Source organism: Arachis ipaensis, chromosome B3 (genome assembly GCF_059453495.1).
Source record: "Arachis ipaensis isolate K30076 ecotype BB chromosome B3, ASM5945349v1, whole genome shotgun sequence".
NCBI classification, from domain to species: Eukaryota; Viridiplantae; Streptophyta; class Magnoliopsida; order Fabales; family Fabaceae; genus Arachis; species Arachis ipaensis.
Genome location: NC_142438.1, coordinates 144,682,225 through 144,701,447, shown reverse-complemented (window position 1 = coordinate 144,701,447; position 19,223 = coordinate 144,682,225). Strand labels below are relative to the sequence as shown.

At 39.8% G+C, this 19,223-nt stretch overlaps 2 protein-coding genes and 1 pseudogene across 2 annotated transcripts; all 3 read left to right on the top strand.

Annotated features, from left to right (window-relative positions):
• Positions 1-3,469: 3,469 nt before the first annotated feature.
• Positions 3,470-4,530, top strand: LOC148572697 (uncharacterized; annotated as a pseudogene).
• Positions 4,531-13,229: 8,699 nt separating this feature from the next.
• Positions 13,230-14,216, top strand: LOC148572696 (uncharacterized). The gene is made up of 3 exons (XM_088507701.1): positions 13,230-13,307; positions 13,636-13,917; positions 14,034-14,216. Exons 1-3 carry the CDS (start codon positions 13,230-13,232, stop codon positions 14,214-14,216), a joined length of 543 nt encoding a protein of 180 aa, XP_088363827.1.
• A 1,635-nt stretch (positions 14,217-15,851) lies between these two features.
• On the top strand, positions 15,852-19,223 carry LOC107631498 (ATP-dependent zinc metalloprotease FTSH 2, chloroplastic). Its single transcript, XM_016334957.3, has 5 exons — positions 15,852-16,104; positions 16,469-17,674; positions 17,751-18,064; positions 18,190-18,430; positions 18,711-19,223. Exons 2-5 carry the CDS (start codon positions 16,469-16,471, stop codon positions 19,050-19,052), a joined length of 2,103 nt encoding a protein of 700 aa, XP_016190443.1. The 5' UTR covers positions 15,852-16,104; the 3' UTR covers positions 19,053-19,223.

Sequence of the window (19,223 nt, the reverse complement as noted above, 5' to 3'; positions counted from 1 at the left end):
TAAATATTTATTATAAGATATTACGTCTTTATTATTTCGATTCTCTTAGCACCTATAAATACCCTTCTATATTGTATCATTCTATACAACTTGAATACACACAAACATTTTCTCTACTGCTCTCTTACCCTTTCTAATAATAATAAATACAGTTTAATTTAGTTAGAAGTTCATTATTTTATAGTCTTCTATAAAATAATCTTGTTATCACTTTGGATATTTTAACTCTTTTTTTTTTCTCTTTACATATAATTTTGTTGTGTATTAACTTTGTTTATTTAATGATTAAATATACTCATATTAATTTTATCATATAATAGTTTATTTTTCTCCTATATATTTTGATTTGTATAGTTACTATTGATCTTACTGTTTTTGATCTTGCTGTTTTCATTTTCTTGAATTGTTTTTTATTTTTTATGACTTGATAATTTAAAAAAAAAGCAAAGAACAGAAAAAAAAAAGATGGCTAAAGACAAATGTTAGAAGCCTAAAGCAGCAACATCATTCATTCCTCAACATTATTATTATTATTATTATTAGTATGAACTTTATTATTTCTTTTCTAACATTTTTTAATACAAGCTTCTTTCTTTTTCTTAATTATTATTAATATTTTATTCTTTTCTTCTCTATTATAAATCTCCTTATAATAATTTTTTGATAGGATATTTTTTTGGTCTAATATATTTTTTCTCTATTTTTTATCAAAAATAATTTATATTAGAAAAAAAGGATAAAAGTAAATTTTAAGATTTAAATTTAAATAAGATGTGCAAAGGATAACTATTGAATTTATTTGGTCGATTTAAACACTTTGTATTATCGTCATTGAAAATTTCAAATACTATTATAATTAATTTTTAATCCAATTTTTGGTAATTAAAATTTAAATGATTGAAATTATTAAATGATGAATATTTTGTATCTCACCAATTTATTTTTTATTGAAATTAAAAAAATGATGAGTTGTTAATCAATTCTAAATTTAAATTTAAATTTGAGTAAGAAAATAAGAAAAATATTTTAAATTTTATCTCACTAACTAAAATTAATTTTAAGATAAGAAATTACTTTGTACATCATATATATTGTAAGATAGTATGGTCATTTGCTATTTTTTAATGGTAAATATTGTCAAATAAAATGGTGTAAAAAATTAGAAGAAAATGTATTTACAAGTTTAGAAAATATTAATTTATTTTTCAATAGAATAAATTATATATTGAATAACAAAAGTTGTTATTGGTTTCTTTTTACACTAACTAATACTCAACGATGGTGTTTCGATACACCATATTACCAAAATATATATTTATCGATCTAATAACTTTTAATTTGTAACGACATAAGTTTATGAATTTGAAAATTTAAAAATTATTTCATAAAATGTGAAATTTTAACAAGTAACAATGTTGATCATATTGTTTTGATTTCAAGAATGAATACGATAGTAATAAATAAAATTGTCCCATGTAAATTTTAACAAAGACAAAAATTCATAATTATTTCTATTAATGAAAAATTAATCTATTTTAAAGACAAATACAATTTTTTTTTATGAATTTCCTAACTTGATAAAGTCAATAATTAATCTACCACATATTGATACTCTATTTATTAAGGGTCTGTCGCTAACTAATGGATTGTGATACACACAAGGCGAGATTCGAACTCTAAATACTTGTTTAAGCAGACAAATGAGATGACCATTCAATAAATTTAAATTGATTAAAATAAATATTAATTATTTTTAATATTTTTAAATTATAAAATATTTATAATAATAATTACTATGTATATTTTTTATTTAAATTTTAATAAAAAATTTTATATAATTTTATGTATTATCCCGTGTAGAACACGGGAACATACACTAGTTTTTTTAAAATTTGGATATGATTCTTTTGTTTAATTGTATCTCATAGACCTAATAAAAAAATTAAACATGACTTTTGTTGTATTAGTTTAGTCAATATACACATGTATATTTGTAAGAGTTTTTAATTTGGGATAAATTAAACGTAGGAATCGATATGTCTAAATTTTGAGAAAGTAAAAAATTTAAAGGTATTTTCAAATCCTCAAGAATATAAATGTTCGCGGATCAAAAAGTCAATTACTTATTTGTCATTTTTTTAATATAAAATAAATAAGAGTGAACTATTGACTTGACCTTTGCCCATTTTTCAAAATGACAACTCGATACTGTCTTTTTTGAGTATTTTTCCGTCAACTCTAAATGAAAAATATTGACGTATTAGGTTTAAAAATGGATAAAGACTTAATAATTGTATCTAAATTCAAATTAGTTAGAGATTTATTTATCTTTATTTTTTAAATAATATTATTCAAATTTAAAGATATTATTTATTATGAAATTAAATAAATAATTCTCAAATATAATTTTTAAATATATAAATAATAAATATTAAAATATGGTTAATACATTAATAACCCTGTGATATATTATTAGTATTATGATCTAGATTATTTTTACAATAAAATAAAAACTAATAAATACATTATTTGATATATAGTAAATTTTTTCTGAGTAATAATAAATTTAATTTTTTATCTCTTTAAACTAAATAATACATTATTAATAATACAGATTGTTATAAAGTTACAGATCAATAAAGATTTATCATATAAGAATAATGTAGATTAATTGAAATTTTACTATATTAAAATTTAATTAAATTTACATATATTTTATCCAAAATCTGAATGTTAATATACTTAAAATTTTAGTTAATCTACATTATTCTTATATTAATAAATCTTTATCTATTTGTAACCTTATGGCAATATGTATTATTAATAGATTAATAATATTATTGATGCTTTGAGTTTGTCGAGTTTATAAATGGTCTCCATAATATATATAGCCTATTCATTGTGTATTTTAGTGCAAGGATATCAAATATAATTATTAATTTAGTTTAAAGAGATAAAAAATTAAATTTGTTATTACTCAAAAAATTTACTATTGTTCCGACCCAACCCAGTTGGCCCACTGCCCGAACCCGACATACCGGCCGACCCGACGGGACAATAAGACCCGAACCGGGAGGCGACCCGGATGTCACCTTCCCTCTCGAGATGTACCTGACAGCTGGGGAGGAAGCTTCCTCGAGGGTGGGCCTGCTCCTGTGGGACCCGCCCTAGTGTAGACTATATAAGGGGAGGGCCCTACCCCTCCCCAGAGGTACGCCACCTAACCCTTATCCTAACTGCCGCCTTTGTATGGATACTGACTTGAGCGTCGGAGTCCTTTTGCAGGTGGCATCCCAAGGAGGACGTTAAGCTCCGACCTCCTCCTCTACACACTAGTCCGGAAGGTCCAAACGCATGAAGGTGATCCGAACCCAGTTTTCTCATCATCCCTAAGCATTTAGCACATCCGACCCGTTCGAGACACAAGCAACCGAACATTGACGCCGTCTGTGGGGATCCTCTGGCATGAATGGATTTCCTGTTGGGGCCAGTTGAAGGGCGAGAGGAAGGCGAGGCACTGCATTCCCCTTCTCCCGAGTTACAGTCCTAACCTCCTCAAGGGGAGGTGATCGATACAAGCACTGGTCCGACCCCCCGACCGGAGGTTTCGACAGAGGAGGTGAGGCCTGAGGTCACCATCGTCGAAAATCCGAGGAAGAGAAAATTGTCCTCGAGCCTTGAGGGAATTCTTACGGTGATGGAGAAGAACTTCGATGCCGGGGACCTTTATCGACTCGTAACTCCTGCCCAGTCGGAGGACTTCTTTCTCGGTGGTCTGGCCTCCAAAGCCAAGTGGGTGTATCGCACCTTGCTCCGGGCTGCTGCCATAGCAAGGGAGGTGGAACCCGTCTTGGCTGGGGCTCGGACTCTGGAGGGTAAGCTTCAGCCAGTTGTCAATTCCCAGGAGAAGTTAAAACTGGAGGTGAAGTCACTACAGGGGTAGCTGGCTACTTCTGAGGATAAGGTAAAGGCTTCCGACGCGACGGTCGCCCGGCTTACCGAGCGAGAGCTTACTCTGGAGGGTCAGCTCAACGTTGCTCAAGGTCGGGTGAAGGAGTTGGAGAAAGAGCGTGACGATGCCGTCTTGTCGGCAAATGCTGCCAAGGCTGAGGCCGCCGAGCTGAAGAAGAAAAATAAAGAGACTGTGAAGCATGCTCCGAATGCCATTGGGGCCACCAAGAAGGCAATCAAAGCGCAAGTGAAGTTGCTGGCTCCTGACTTTGATGTCTCAGCCGTCAGCGCCTTCAAGACCATTAAGGATGGTAAGATTGTCGATCTTCGAAGAAGTGAAATATATTTCCTTGTACTTTTTTGGGCCATTCTGGCCTTGTGGTGTAATGTATTGTTTTGGGGCATTTTGGTAATTTGTGTAAACTGTTTACCATTTCTTTTGACAAGTGAAAACTTAGCCAAGCCGACTTGAGGCTTTTATGTTTGAACGTTTGAATTGTGGTCTTCATTTTCTTAGCCGTTAAGATTGTATTCGCGATTTTCATGACTCCCGGGGTGATTAATCCCGAGGTGCCGTAATGTCAACGAATTAGTCAATTCACAAGGTAAAACAACTAAATAACGCATTAGACACGATAGATCAGAAATAAGAGGTACCATCATAAGATTAGACATCATACAACTAAATCATGTTAAGTGACGATGTAGACAAAATGGGTAAGTAAATAAGAACAAGTAAACATGGGGTGGAGCGGGTATTACTAGATGGCGGATCGGCTGGTCGCCAGGTCCGTTTAGGTTTCTAAGGGTAGAACCTTTTTAAGTTTGCCACGCTCCACATTCTGGGCACCTCTCTTCCGTTCAGTCGTTCCAGCTTGTACTATCCGCTGTCGACTACTTCTTTTACCTTGTATGGGCCTTCCCAGTTAACTGCCAGTTTTCTCTTTCCAGGGGTCGGTAGGCTCACATCGTTGCATCGCAGAACCAGATTGTTTAGTTCAAAACTCCTCTTTAGTACTCTGGCGTTATACCGCAGGGCTATCCTCTGTTTCAATGCCGTTTCTGACAAGTGAGTCATTTCCCTGGTCTCGTCGACCATATCTTTCTCAACAGCTTCCTCGACTCCACCAAGGAGTAACCGCAGCCTCGGTTCTCCCACTTCCACAGGAATCACCGCATCGACCCCATAGGTAAGTCGGAAAGGCGTCTCCCCAGTGGAGGATTGCGGTGTTGTCCTGTAGAACCGTAAAACTTAGGCGAGCTCGTCTGCCCATGCTCCCTTCTTCTGGTTAAGTCATTTTTTAAGGCCTTGGAGGATGGCTTTGTTTGCCGCTTCCACTTGGCCATTGGTCTGTGGGTGCTCTACTGACGAGAACCTTTGTTTTATTCCTAGGCTGGTAAAGAACTCACCAAACTTCTTGTCAGCAAATTGTGTCCCATTATCCAATATCACGACTTCTAGGATTCCAAACCTGGAGATCACTTGCCTCCACATAAATTTTCGGCAATTTACTGACGATATGCTAGCCAACGCCTCCGCCTCAACTCTTTTAGTGTAGTAGTCAATGGCCACGATCAGGTATTTAACCTTCCCGGGGCCTATCGGGAGGGGTCCCAGAAGGTCAACCCCCCACTGGCTGAAAGGTCGGAGAGCCAAAAGCAAACTCAATTCCGCTGGTGGGGTCCTATATAAGTTGGCATTTTCCTAACACTTTTTGCATCTTTTCACGAATTCTTGGGAGTCCGCCATCATCGAGGGCCAATAGTAACCGGCCCTAACGAGCTTCCAGGCTAGGGCCCTTCCACCAATATGCTAGCTGCAACATCCCTCGTGGACCTCGCTCAAGATGTAGTCCATTTGATCGGGGCGTAGGCACTTTAAAAGGGGTTGGTTCAGTCCTCTTTTGAACAGTTGACCCTGTACTATCATGTACTTGGCTGCTTCCCTCCTTACTACCTTCGCAGCGTTCTCATCTTCACGGAGCTTCCCCTTCTCCAAGAAGTCGGTAATCGGGTCCATCCATGAGGGGATGTCGGCTGCTTGGGTTATGTGCAAAGTGACTGTTGGTTCCTTTACCAATCCTTGGATCAGGGATCGGTTTTCTGACCCTAGTTTCGTGCTTGCCAACTTTGACAGGAGGTCGACTTGTGTGTTCCTTTCTCTCGGAACATGCTGCACCACAACCTCGTCGAATTCTTCACTCAAATTTTTGACCATTTCCAAGTATTTCTGTAAAAAAGAATCCCTCGCTTGGTAGGTCCCATTGATCTGAGAAGTGACGACTTGGGAGTCATTGTTCACCTCCACTTTTGATGCCCCAAATTCCTTTGATAAGAGCAGACCTCTTATAAGGGCCTCATATTCTGCCTGGTTGTTTGAGATTGGAAAATCGAACTTGATGGACTGCTCGTATATCATTCCGGTCAGGCTTTCGAGGATTATCCCTGCCCCCCCCCCCAAACTTTTGGTTGGAAGCTCCGTCAACGTGGAGTTTTCACCGTGTGTCTGGGATCTCGTGAGGGTCGCTCGCTACCTCCACTAGGAAGTCGGCCATCGCCTGGGCCTTAATCGCGTGTCTGGGTTCATAATGCAGATTGTACTGAGTCAGTTCAACCGACCAGGTCACCATCCGTCCTGCCAAGTCGGATTTTTGCGGAACTTGGCGAATCGCTTGATCCGTCTTGACGGTGATCCGGTGCCTCTGGAAGTACTATCTCAACCTTCGAGACGAGATCAGGAGTGTGTAGGCTAGCTTTTCCAATTTGATGTAACTTAATTCTGTGCTTTGTAGTGCTTTGCTAACGAAGTAGACCGGTTGTTGGGTCCTTCCTTCTTCTCGGACGAGGACGGCTGCCAAGGCGTCGTTCGTTACAACTAGATATAGAAATAATGTCTCGCAATCCTTGGGCTTACCTAGGACCGATGGTGCTGAGAGTATGTTTTTGAAATGGTTGAAAGCTTCTTCACAAGCCGGGGTCCATTCGAAGGCGATCCCTTTCTTCATGAGGTTGAAGAAGGGGAGGGCTTTGGCTACCGATGCACCGAGGAAGCGAGATAGGGCTGTAAGCCTTCCGGCTAACCTCTGCACATCCTTGATGCAACCTGGGCTTGTCATTCGCAAAATGGCCTCACACTTGTCGGGGTTAGCCTCGACCCCCTTTTGGATTATCATAAAACCTAGGAACTTCACGACTTCCATGGCAAAGGCGCATTTGAGGGAGTTAAGTCTCATATTGTGTCTAGGGATGGCAAAATTCCCCGAGACGCGGGAATCTCTGTGGGGACTGCCCCGAATGGGGATCCGATTGTGGAGAATTTTCCCCACGGGGATGGGGATGGGGGACGAAATTCCCCCGAAGCAGGCGCGGGGACCCGAGCGGGGATCCCCGCCCCGTCCCCGCTATTCCCCGAAATTTATGAATTCCTTGAATTATCCTTAATAGTTTATTTCTCATATATGTTTTTTAGACATTTCTCACACACACATATATATAGAAACCCAAAACTTCTAATCTTTATTTACATAACCCTTCTTCAATTCAGAGATTCATAAGGCAGTCCATACTTCATCCAACCTCTCTGCAGCCACCCCCTCGTCACCCTTCTCACCGCATCGTCACACCTCACCGTGCCATCACCCTTACCGCGTCGTAATTTCTTTTTGCGGCGTTCCTTTTCGTAATTCTGTCGTCGTGTCCATTCTCCTCTCTGTTGCCGCGTCTCCCACCTCGTCTACTACTTTGTCCTTTAGCTCGTCGTTGCGTCCCCATTGCGTTATTTCGAAAGAAATCACCATCGTGTCATTTAGACTTTTTGTATAAGATCTTGTAGTTTTTGTATAAGATAGATACTTGCAGCTCTATTCATATGGAAATTAATAATTAGTTAGAACTATTATGTACATGGGGAATGGGGATGGGGAGAAATATTCCCCCACGGCGGGGAATGGGGCGGGGATGGGGAGCAAATCTGAGGATGGGGATGGGGAGTAGGGAGGCATCCCCCGCCCCCGCCCTGCCCCATTGACATCCCTAATTGTGTCTACGAAGAGACTTGAACACGGTCTCCAGGTCACCGACTAGGTCTTCCGATCAGCTGGTCTTCACCAAGATATCATCCACGTATACCTCTACCGATTTCCTGATTAAATCATTGAAAACCTTGTTCATCAATCTCTAGTAAGTCGCCCCTGTATTCTTCAATCCAAATGGCATTACCTTGTAGCAATAAGTGTCCCTTGGCGTTATGAACGCTATTTTTTTGTCGTCTGGCCGGTGCATCGGTATCTAGTTATACCCAGAGTACGCGTCCATGAAGCTTAGGAAACGATAACCTGCTGTCGCGTCCACAAGGGCGTCAATGCTAAGAAGGGTGAAGGAGTCCTTGGGGAATGCTTTGTTGAGGTCTGAATAGTCGACACATATCCTCCACTTTCCGTTGGCCTTATTGACAAGGACCACATTCGACAACCATGTCGAGTAGTCCAGTTCCCTGATGAACCCTGCTCCCAACAAGCTGGCCGTCTGCTTGGCTACCTCGTTGGCTCTTTCCTGGGACATCCTTCTTCGTCTCTGGGCCACGAGCTTGGCATCCGGTCTCACGTCTAGTCGGTGTGACATAAACTCGGGGTCTACTCCCGGCATGTCGGCTAGTGTCCAAGCGAATAGGTCACCATTTTCTCTTATGGCCTTTATGAGGGGCTCTTTTAAGTTGTGGGGGAGGTTCCTATTCACGAAGGTGAATTTGTCCTCCGTGTCCCCAACCCTGAATTTTTCCAAATCTCCCTCGAGCTCAAGTCTCGATCTGTCGTCAACCCGGGCATCTAAGTCGGCCAAGAAGACCCCAGATGCTTCCTTCAGTCTCTTCCTTAGGGAGAGACTGGCGTTATCGCATGCAACCGCCGTTTCTAAGTCCCCCCTAAAGGATCCCACCGATCCATCGTCAGTGACAAATTTCATGACCAAAAGCTTAGTGCATATTACAGCAGAGAATTCATTGATCGTTTTTCTTCTCAGGATGACATTGTAAGCCATGGAGTCTCTCAGGATGACAAACTCTGCCATTACCGACCTCTTACCTCCTCCTCCGTCGATGCGAACTGAAAGGAAAACTACCCCGTCGAGCTTTATGAAGTTGTCCCCTAGGCCGACCACTCCGTGTTGGTGGGCTTTTAGATCGGTTTCTCGGAGTCCCAGGGCATCGAAGGTGTTCCTGACATGATGTTGGAGTTGGCTCCGGTGTCCACGAGGATTCGTTTCACCAGACATGTTCCGACTCTTGCTGTGATCACTAAAGGGGGGTTCTCCGGGGTGTCGTGGAACCATTGGTCCTCTGGTTCGAACGATATCCTTGGGGTTCTCCTGGGCGAGGGCCCTTGGTTAGTTGATGATACAGCCAAGATCTTGGCGTCTTTCTTTGCTGCCGACTTTGATCTTGGTGCTACGTCTCTTCCGACTACAACGTTGACGATAGCAAGGCCGCGGTCGTTGTCTTCTTCGGGCTCTTGTCTCGGCTTCACAGCTCGGCTTCTGTCGTCGTCGAATTGGTTGCGCTCTCACCTCCTGGGTTCTCTTGTAAACTGTGAGAACTCCATCAGTTTGCCTTCGCGGATTGCTTGTTCCAAAGCATCCTTTAGATCAAAGCAGTCCTGGGTCTTGTGGCCGAAACCTTTATGGTAGTCGCAATAGAGACTCTTATTCCCGCCAGTTCTATCCTTGAGTTGTCAGGGTTTTGACAAGATGCCTTTGTCGGCTATTTATTGGTATATCTCAACGACCGGGGCCGTCAAAGGGGTATAATTTGTGAACTTTCCTACTTAGGGGAAAGGCTTAAAAGGTTTAGTCGGTCCTCCGTCCTTGGAGTATTCCTTGGGCCTTTCCCCGTTCTCGGGTTGACGGGGAGGATGGTTGGTGGGCTGCCGTTTGTTGGCTGCCACCACCTAGCTGACCTCCTCATCGTTCATGTATTCTCTTGCCACGTTCTGAATTTCTTGCATGGTCCATACATGCTTGGTGGTGAAGTGTTTCCTAAAGTCTTTGTTCGACAGCCCGTTCGTCAGGCACATGCTAGCCACCAAGTCGATCAAGCCATCAATCTCTAGGCACTCATCGTTGAACCTGTCAAGATACTTCTTGGTCGGCTCCCCGTTTCTTTGGGTTACCCATAGGAGGTTGATCGAGTGCTTGTCTTTGGCAATACGCGTGGTAAATTATGCTAGAAAGCTGCGAGTTATGTCCGTGAAGGTCGTCACGGACCCTTGGGGGAGCGCGTTGAACCATCAGATTGCCGGTCCTGCCAGGGTTACGGAGAAAATGCGACACCTCACCTCATCGCCCACACCCTCCAGGTTCATTCTAGCTTCAAAGGCCGTTAGGTGTTCCTAAGGGTCCTGGGTTCCTTCATATCCCATGTCCGTTGGCTTACCGAAGTGCTTCGGCAGCCGGATCTTAAGAATAGAGTGGTGAAAAGGGGTTGCTCCCATGATTATGAGGTTTCGTCGCCTTCTAGGCCTCTCTCTACTCTTTTCTTGGTCTTCCGCCTCAACATGAGTCGCGAAAGGCCGAGTGTAAATTATGGGGTCTTGTCGTCTTCTCGGTATCTCCCCGCTTTCGCCTTGGTCCTCGGACTCCACGCGGGCCGAGGGGGACCGGGAACCCGTTCTATGCTTGGCGTGGTTCCTCCGGGGACTTCTTCCTCGGGTTTCCTCTCTCCTTTGAGGAGATCGGTCGTGAGGTTGATTCGGGCCGGATTGGTAGCGATCCCTGGCCACGAGCTCCCTCTCAAGATTTTGCACTCTGTGGCACAACTCCTGCATGATTCTCGCGTTGTCGCCCCCCGTCCCTCCGAAAGGACGCCTTTCACGGGATCGGGAGGGAAGACCATCCCCGCGAGAGGGGGACCTCGTGCATTTGCGGGAGAAAGCTAAGGAGGCCACCCTGCTGGTTCGGTGAGCGCCCTCTTCCTCGCGTGGCTCGCCTTCCTCTCGCCCTTCAACTGGCCCCAGCAGAAAATCCATTCATGCTAAAGGATCTCCACAGACGTCGCCAATATTCGGTTGCTCGTGTTCCGAATGGGTTGGATGTGCTAAATGCTTAGGGATGATGGGAAAACTGGACTCGGATCACCTTCGTGCGTCTGGATCTCCCGGACCAGCGTGTAGAGTAGGAGGTCGGAACTTGAGGTCCTCTCAGGTTGGCGATGTGAAGTGAAGAGAGGAGGGATGCCACCTGCAAAAAGGACTCCGACGCTCAAGTCAGTGTCCATACAAAGGCGGCAGTTAGGATAAGGGTTAGGTGACGTACCTCTGAGGAGGGGTAGGACCATCCCCTTATATAGTCTACACTAGGACGAGTCCCACAGGAGCAGGCCCACCTTCGAGGAAGCTTCCTCCCCAGCTGTCAGGTACATCTCGAGAGGGGAGGTGACATCCGGGTCGCCTCTCGGTTCGGGTCGTATTGTCAGGTCAACCGGTATGTCGGGTTCGGGCAGTGGGCCAACTGGGCTGGGCCGGAACAACTATATATCAAATAATGTGTTCATTAGTTTTCACTTTATTGTGAAAATTATCTAGATCATAATAGTAACAGTATATCATAGGGTTTTATTATTATTATTATTATTATTATTATTATTATTATTATTATTAATGTATTAACCATATTTTGATATTTATTATTTATGTATTTAAAAATTATATTTGAGAATTATTTATTTAGTTTCATAATAAATGATATCTTTTTAAATTTGAATAATTTATTAATTAATTTGTACTTATTACACTATATATTTAATAATTTATAAAAAAATATTAATATAATGAACAAAAAATAGTTTGAAAAAGATATTATTTAAAGAATAAGGACAAATAAACTCCTAACTAATTTGAATTTAGAGACAATTAGGCCCCTGTCTATTTTTGAACCTGACACAACAACATTTTTCGTTCAGAGTTGACGGAGAAACACCCACAAGGACCGCGTTGTGTCACGAAAGTAGAGGACAAGAACTGAAGTGGATCGTTTTTATTTTAAGGGGTCGCGTTGTCATTCTGAAAAATAGCTAGGGGCCGAATTGGTAGTTCACTCAATAAATAAATAATATTGCTTTATGATAAGGAAATATAATTATTTTTTTAAATAAACAAAAAATGTTTTATTTACCAAAATATACCATTTATAGCATTTTTACGAAAATTCATTCTATCTCTTATCTCATTTACGGAAATAAGAATGCACGTATCTCATTTACACTATAAACAAGATTTGGCAATATATGGAAGACGTGCATATTTCATTTACAGTATAAATAAGATATGTGTATTCTTATTTCATTTACACTATAAACGAGATACATAATAAGTTATGACGTTTACACTGTAAACAAAATATGTTATAACAAATTTTTAGTGGCTATTAAAAAGATGTGTAACCTTTTGTATTCTCCACAAATATTTCACTTTTTCTTCTTTTTCGTTTTTCTTTTAAAAAATAAGCCAAAATGTCTAATAGTAGTGGATATGTAGTTGTAAGTATGTATTTCAATTGGCATATGAGAAACAGTGACACTGGGATGATATGTGAGTGTGATAATCCCATTCTGTTGCGCACTCAGTGAGTAAATTTTTTGTTCGAACTGAAGAGTCTGATATTGAGTAGCGTTGGCGGTAGTGGGAGAAAAGAGATTGGAAGAGTGGGGTATAGATTGCTAGCACCGTTTTTGACTCCATGGCGATGAGCATGTGCGCCTCATGTTTGCCGAGAATCATGGCGGAACAAGTGATTGAACTTTTTGTGGAAGTTGATGATGTTGGTGGCGGTGGATCTGGTCTCTTGGATTTTGTGCAGGATGACCCACCTCTCGCACCACCACTACTACACGTTGCTAGTCCAGTGGAAGACATGGACGTGGATGGTGAGGACTCCGATGAGGAGTATGTTGCGAATAGCAACGATAGTGGTTCTTCTCAAGATAATGAGGAGGAGTAGTTTATACTAGACGCCGGTCGAGGCATCAATTCGGTATCTTCTGCTTGCCCCGCACCCAATTCTGGTCTTATCAGTTGTACCCAGTCACTATTATACATTAGATCTGGATGCGATACACGAAAAAACTCAATTTTTCAACACGAGTGAAGGAAATTACAACTTAGACGATGGTATGGAGTTTCAGATTGGCCACAAATTCAAAAGCATGGATGCAGTAATGTAGGGTGTGAAGAATTACAGTATTTGCAGAAGTATTGAATACCGAGTTGTGGAGTCGAACCGATTAAAGTACCATGTACATTGCCGGCAATATGCAGCAGGATGCCCTTGGAGTCTCCGTGTTACCCTCCGACGTCTCGGATATTGATGAGGTCAAGTTTAACTGTGGTGTATTTTCTCATTTATCATTGTTATATTTGGTGTAAATGCCAACCATGTATGTGTTATTTCGTTAGGGAGGTGCGTAGGGTCGGAAGAGCGCACACATGTTTAGTACCAACCATGTCTCAAGACCATCGATAGTTGAACAACAGCCTCATCTGCAGTATCATCCTGCCATTGATATAATCCAACCCATCCGTCAGCATCCTTGTTCTACAAGGTGTAGTTAGGCAAAGCTATCACTTTAAACCCTCGTACAGAAATATCTGGATGGAGAAACAAAAGGCAATTGCGCATATATACGGTGATTGGAAATAGTCATACAATAAGGTGTCGAGGTTGCTGCAAGCACTGCAGAGTTGTTGTCTCGAAATAATATGTGAGTTCAAGGTCGTACTGTACTATGATGGGCACCTTATGGTGCACGACTATAGCATGTTTGATAAGGTATTCTGGGCCTTTTCTGCCTGTGAGGAGGCTTTCAAGAATTACAAGCCATTCGTCTCTGTTGATGGCATGCTTCTGTATAGCAAATATGGTGGTATGTTGCTTATTGCATTAGCACAAGACGGTGACAGCAATATTCTTTCTGTTGCTTTTGTAATTGTTGAGTCTGAGACTACGGAGTCTTAGTCTTTCTTCCTTACTAATTTGAGACGACATTTGACCCCACAAAAGGACTGTTGACTATTTCTAATAGATCACTGGAAATTAAGACTACACTGAGAGCCGATAATAGTGGTTGGCAGTCTGCTAGAGCGTTCCATGCTTATTGTGTCAGGTACATGGCCGCGAACTTTATGTCTCATTTCAAGTCTGCCGAGGGCAAACAATATCTCATAAATGCTGCTTATAGTCCAAGTAATACTGGGTACAGAGAGGTTTGTCACCGAAGCTAGCCTCCATCAAGTAGGGAACAATGGCGTCTGGTGGTGCAAGTGTGTGACTCACTCGATTGGGAAGAAGTAGACAAGGTCTCTGATAAAAAAATTAAAAACCTAAATAAGAAATCTATAAAGTTATAAAAATATCAAAGTTAACAAAAAAAAAAATCTTCTAATAAACATTTACATAACAAATTAATTTAACTTATAAGTAAACTAATTTAACAAATAACTAAAAATATTTACTTGATAAATTAATTTAAGTAAAAAATATTTACTTAAATAATTAATAACTAAATTAATAAATATATACTTAATAAATTAATTTAAATAAAATATTTACTTAAGTAATTAATAACTAAATTAATAAACATCTACTTAAGTCTTAATAACTTAATTTAAATAAAAACAAAATTAAATAAACATTTACTTAACAAATTAATTTGACTAATGCCTAAAATTAACCCTTATTAATAATACATTCATCTATCTAACATATATTATATACTAATTCTATAAAAATATCCTAAGTATGGCTATACATATATGCTCTAACATAAATATAAAAATAACAGTACTAACCTCGAAGTCGGCTATCCCAATAATATGCCATATCGCGTTCAATTGATTGATGTTTGCATCATGTGCATCTGTGCGCGTCACAGTCTCTGAATAATTCGATAATATTTTACTAATTCTATCGATTACAATCACTATTAAATATAGAATATATTCACATTTTAAATTTATAAATAAAATCATACTCAATTACAAAATATGCTGTAAAAAATTACTCTAAAGACAACTATACTATTCTTTATTCATGATCCTATAACAGAGTTACATTTATAAACTGGAACTTAACACAGAGAATCATATCTCTGTTGCCTTCTACTGCATACACATTTATACCTATTTCTCTTCTCTTATTCTGTAAGAGCATACAGTAATTTCTCCCATAATACACCAACAATCTATATCCTTTAAAGCAAATGCACATTGTTTTCTCTCAACAATTGTATTTTCTTCATCACAAATCTTATACAAGTCAATTGGATTTAGAATTGAAAACAAATATCTGTATTATTTTAATAAACAGCTATATATTAATTGACAATAATTATTTAAATTATTTTAATAATTATAAAGTTATAAAACATTTCAATGCTCACATGAGTTGACATGCCTTATGTTATAACCAACTAGTAGCACTGTACATATTTTAAATACTATAAAAAGGATCAAAAGTACTTCAAACAAAAACGATAACACAAAAGTCCACCACCATAAATCAATTACTATTTGATGCTTCTTAAAAAATGAATATTAGTCTGCTGAATTTCACATAAGAAATTCATTCCTTACACCCCACTTCTCCCAAGACTTAGTCCAATTTCTGAAAATATAGGAATTTAGCTAGTTATATATAAATGTGCGTTATATTTTGATTAACAGATTAAAAGGCCTTATCAAGAATAATAAGATAAATAGAATGACAAAAATGAACAAAATTAAAGATGCAAATTCCCTTATTATTATTGTAGCTGGAGTGGCTTATAAAAACTGAATACGTGTCACTACGAGTTGACAATCAAATACGAAACAACATTCTTAAACCTATTTTCAAATATATTTTTTAATTTTTCATGTATGGTCAAATTTTTGCCGAAACCCGAGTGGATCGACGTAGGAAAATTTCCAACAGAATATATATGAAGCGAAATAAGAAAATTAAATTCCGTCCAAAAAAAAAAACGAGAGTCAAACGTTAGAAAGTGGCCACGTAAGGCAATCCGAAACCATAGCCACTGCTTCTAAAACCAAACGCTCCATTTCACACTCTTCCCAAACTGGTTTTGCTGCTCTCTCTTTTTCAGCTTTCATTCACATTCTCCCTTCCAAGGTAATTTACTTCTTTTCAATTTTCATTTCCATGCATTTTCTCATGCCCTTACTTCAAACTTGATTGTTCCATGTCTATATTAGTTTTTCTCATGTAATTTGCTTGTTGAAGTTGTTAACGATGGATCTTCTAATCTCAATAGCTTCATGTTTAGAGTCAGATATTGTGTTCCGTCAATTGTATATTGAAAGAAACTTTCTTCCAATTGCAGAATCTTTGTGTATTTCGAACTTTATGTGTTGATGTGTAATAATTTGTTACTTATAAGTTATAACCACAATGGTACCAATTAAAAGGGAAAAAAAATTTAAAATTTCATGCTAATCACTTGAATTATTCAATGTTTACAACGTTTTTGATGCAGATGGCGGCATCATCAGCATGTCTTATTGGAAATGGTTTATCTACACGGAGTAATAGAACAACTCTCAGCAAGAACTTCAATAGAAGCTACCTCTTCTCATCTTGGAGAATTTCATCACTGAATAAGGCACCCAATTCTAAACCTGCAACAATAAAGGCATCATCATCATCATCCTTGGACCAAAGCAACCATGAAGGGCGAAGGGGGTTTCTAAAATTCTTGGCTGGAAATGTTGGGGCTGGCTTACCTGCATTGTTGGGTAGCGGCAAGGCTTATGCCGATGAACAACAAGGGGTTTCCTCCTCAAGAATGTCTTACTCGAGGTTCCTCGAGTATTTGGACAAGGATAGAGTCAGCAGAGTGGATCTCTATGAGAATGGAACCATAGCTATAGTTGAGGCTGTTTCTCCTGAATTGGGGAATAGGGTTCAGCGTGTGAGAGTTCAACTTCCAGGACTTAACCAAGAGCTCCTTCAGAAATTCAGGGAGAAGAACATTGACTTTGCTGCTCACAATGCACAAGAAGATTCTGGTTCTCTTTTGTTTAACCTGATTGGGAATTTGGCCTTCCCTCTGATCTTGATTGGTGGATTATTCCTTCTCTCGAGACGATCTGGAGGGATGGGAGGTCCTGGTGGGCCTGGCTTTCCTCTTGCTTTTGGTCAATCCAAGGCCAAGTTTCAAATGGAACCGAATACCGGGGTGACGTTTGATGATGTTGCTGGGGTGGATGAAGCTAAGCAGGATTTTATGGAGGTGGTGGAGTTTCTGAAGAAGCCTGAAAGGTTCACTGCTGTTGGAGCTCGCATACCAAAGGGTGTTCTTCTTGTTGGACCTCCTGGAACTGGGAAGACCCTTTTGGCCAAGGCGATCGCTGGTGAAGCTGGTGTTCCGTTCTTCTCAATCTCAGGTTCTGAGTTTGTTGAGATGTTTGTTGGTATCGGTGCTTCACGAGTCCGTGATTTATTCAAGAAGGCTAAAGAGAATGCCCCTTGCATTGTGTTCGTTGATGAAATTGATGCTGTTGGGAGACAAAGAGGGACTGGAATTGGTGGAGGGAATGATGAAAGAGAACAGACACTCAATCAGCTTTTGACAGAAATGGATGGGTTTGAGGGTAATACAGGCATCATCGTAATTGCAGCTACTAACAGGGCTGACATTCTTGACTCTGCTTTGTTAAGGCCGGGCCGATTTGATAGACAGGTATGCTTGTATAAATTATAATGAATTTTTCAGTGCTTTGGTGGCGAGTAAATTACTGAGCATAATGCTTTTGTAGGTAACAGTCGATGTTCCAGATGTAAAGGGAAGGACTGAAATCCTAAAGGTTCATGGTAGCAATAAAAAGTTTGATTCTGATGTTTCACTTGAAGTAATTGCAATGAGAACACCCGGTTTTAGCGGAGCTGATCTTGCAAATCTATTGAATGAAGCTGCTATACTGGCTGGTCGTCGGGGAAAGACAGCAATCTCATCTAAAGAGATTGATGATTCTATTGATAGGATTGTGGCTGGAATGGAAGGAACGGTGATGACTGATGGGAAGAGCAAAAGTTTAGTGGCATATCATGAAGTCGGGCATGCCATTTGTGGGTAAGAACTAAGAAATTTTCTTCGTGAATTCATCTTCTGTGACACATGAACACAAATCTTAGAAGCAGTTTTAGCAAACTATTCTCAGATGTTGTTCTGAAAGATGCATTTCTACTTTCTTGCAGAACTTTGACCCCTGGTCATGATGCTGTGCAAAAAGTAACACTAATTCCCCGTGGTCAAGCTCGAGGCCTTACATGGTTCATTCCTTCCGACGACCCAACCTTGATCTCCAAACAACAACTCTTTGCAAGAATTGTTGGAGGATTAGGCGGTAGGGCTGCCGAGGAAGTTATTTTTGGCGAGCCTGAGGTTACAACTGGAGCAGCTGGAGATTTGCAGCAAATCACTGGTTTGGCAAAACAGGTACACTTAATTCACACTACTTGCATTTCTTGTTTTGTTTTATAGCACCATTAACTGGGAATCAAATCTAGATTTGGTGATATCTTTAGAACAATTTCAATTAGGTTGTTAGCTTGAATTAATCTGTAGTTGAAACCAAGAAAATTTAAATATGGCTTTACTTAAAGAAAGTTGATTTACATTCTAGAGTATAAACTTTAATCTCTTTTGTCCCATGTTATCAACAACATCTTTTGACTTTCCTTCCTTGTCCTCCTTTGCTGTTTGAACACACTTGCAGATGGTAACCACATTTGGAATGTCTGATATCGGTCCTTGGTCGCTAATGGATGCTTCGGCACAAAGTGGGGATGTTATCATGAGAATGATGGCAAGGAACTCGATGTCAGAGAAGCTGGCAGAAGACATTGATGCTGCTGTCAAGAGGCTATCAGATGAAGCATATGTGATTGCACTGAGCCATATAAGGAACAACCGCGAGGCCATCGATAAGATTGTGGAAGTCCTGTTGGAGAAAGAGACTATATCTGGAGATGAATTCCGTGCTCTCCTCTCTGAGTTTGTGGAAATTCCGGCCGAAAATCGGGTCCCTCCTTCAACTCCAGTACCTGCCACTGTTTGAATAGGCCATATTATGTAAAACTAATATAATTGGTGAAATATGTATATCTTAGAAATCTCATAGATTACTTCGTTTTTGTAGTGTTGACAACTGAGAAAATGTACCAAAGAGCAAATATTGTGTGTAAAAATTCATAGTTTCTTTTGCATCTATGAAAATAATACTGAGCAA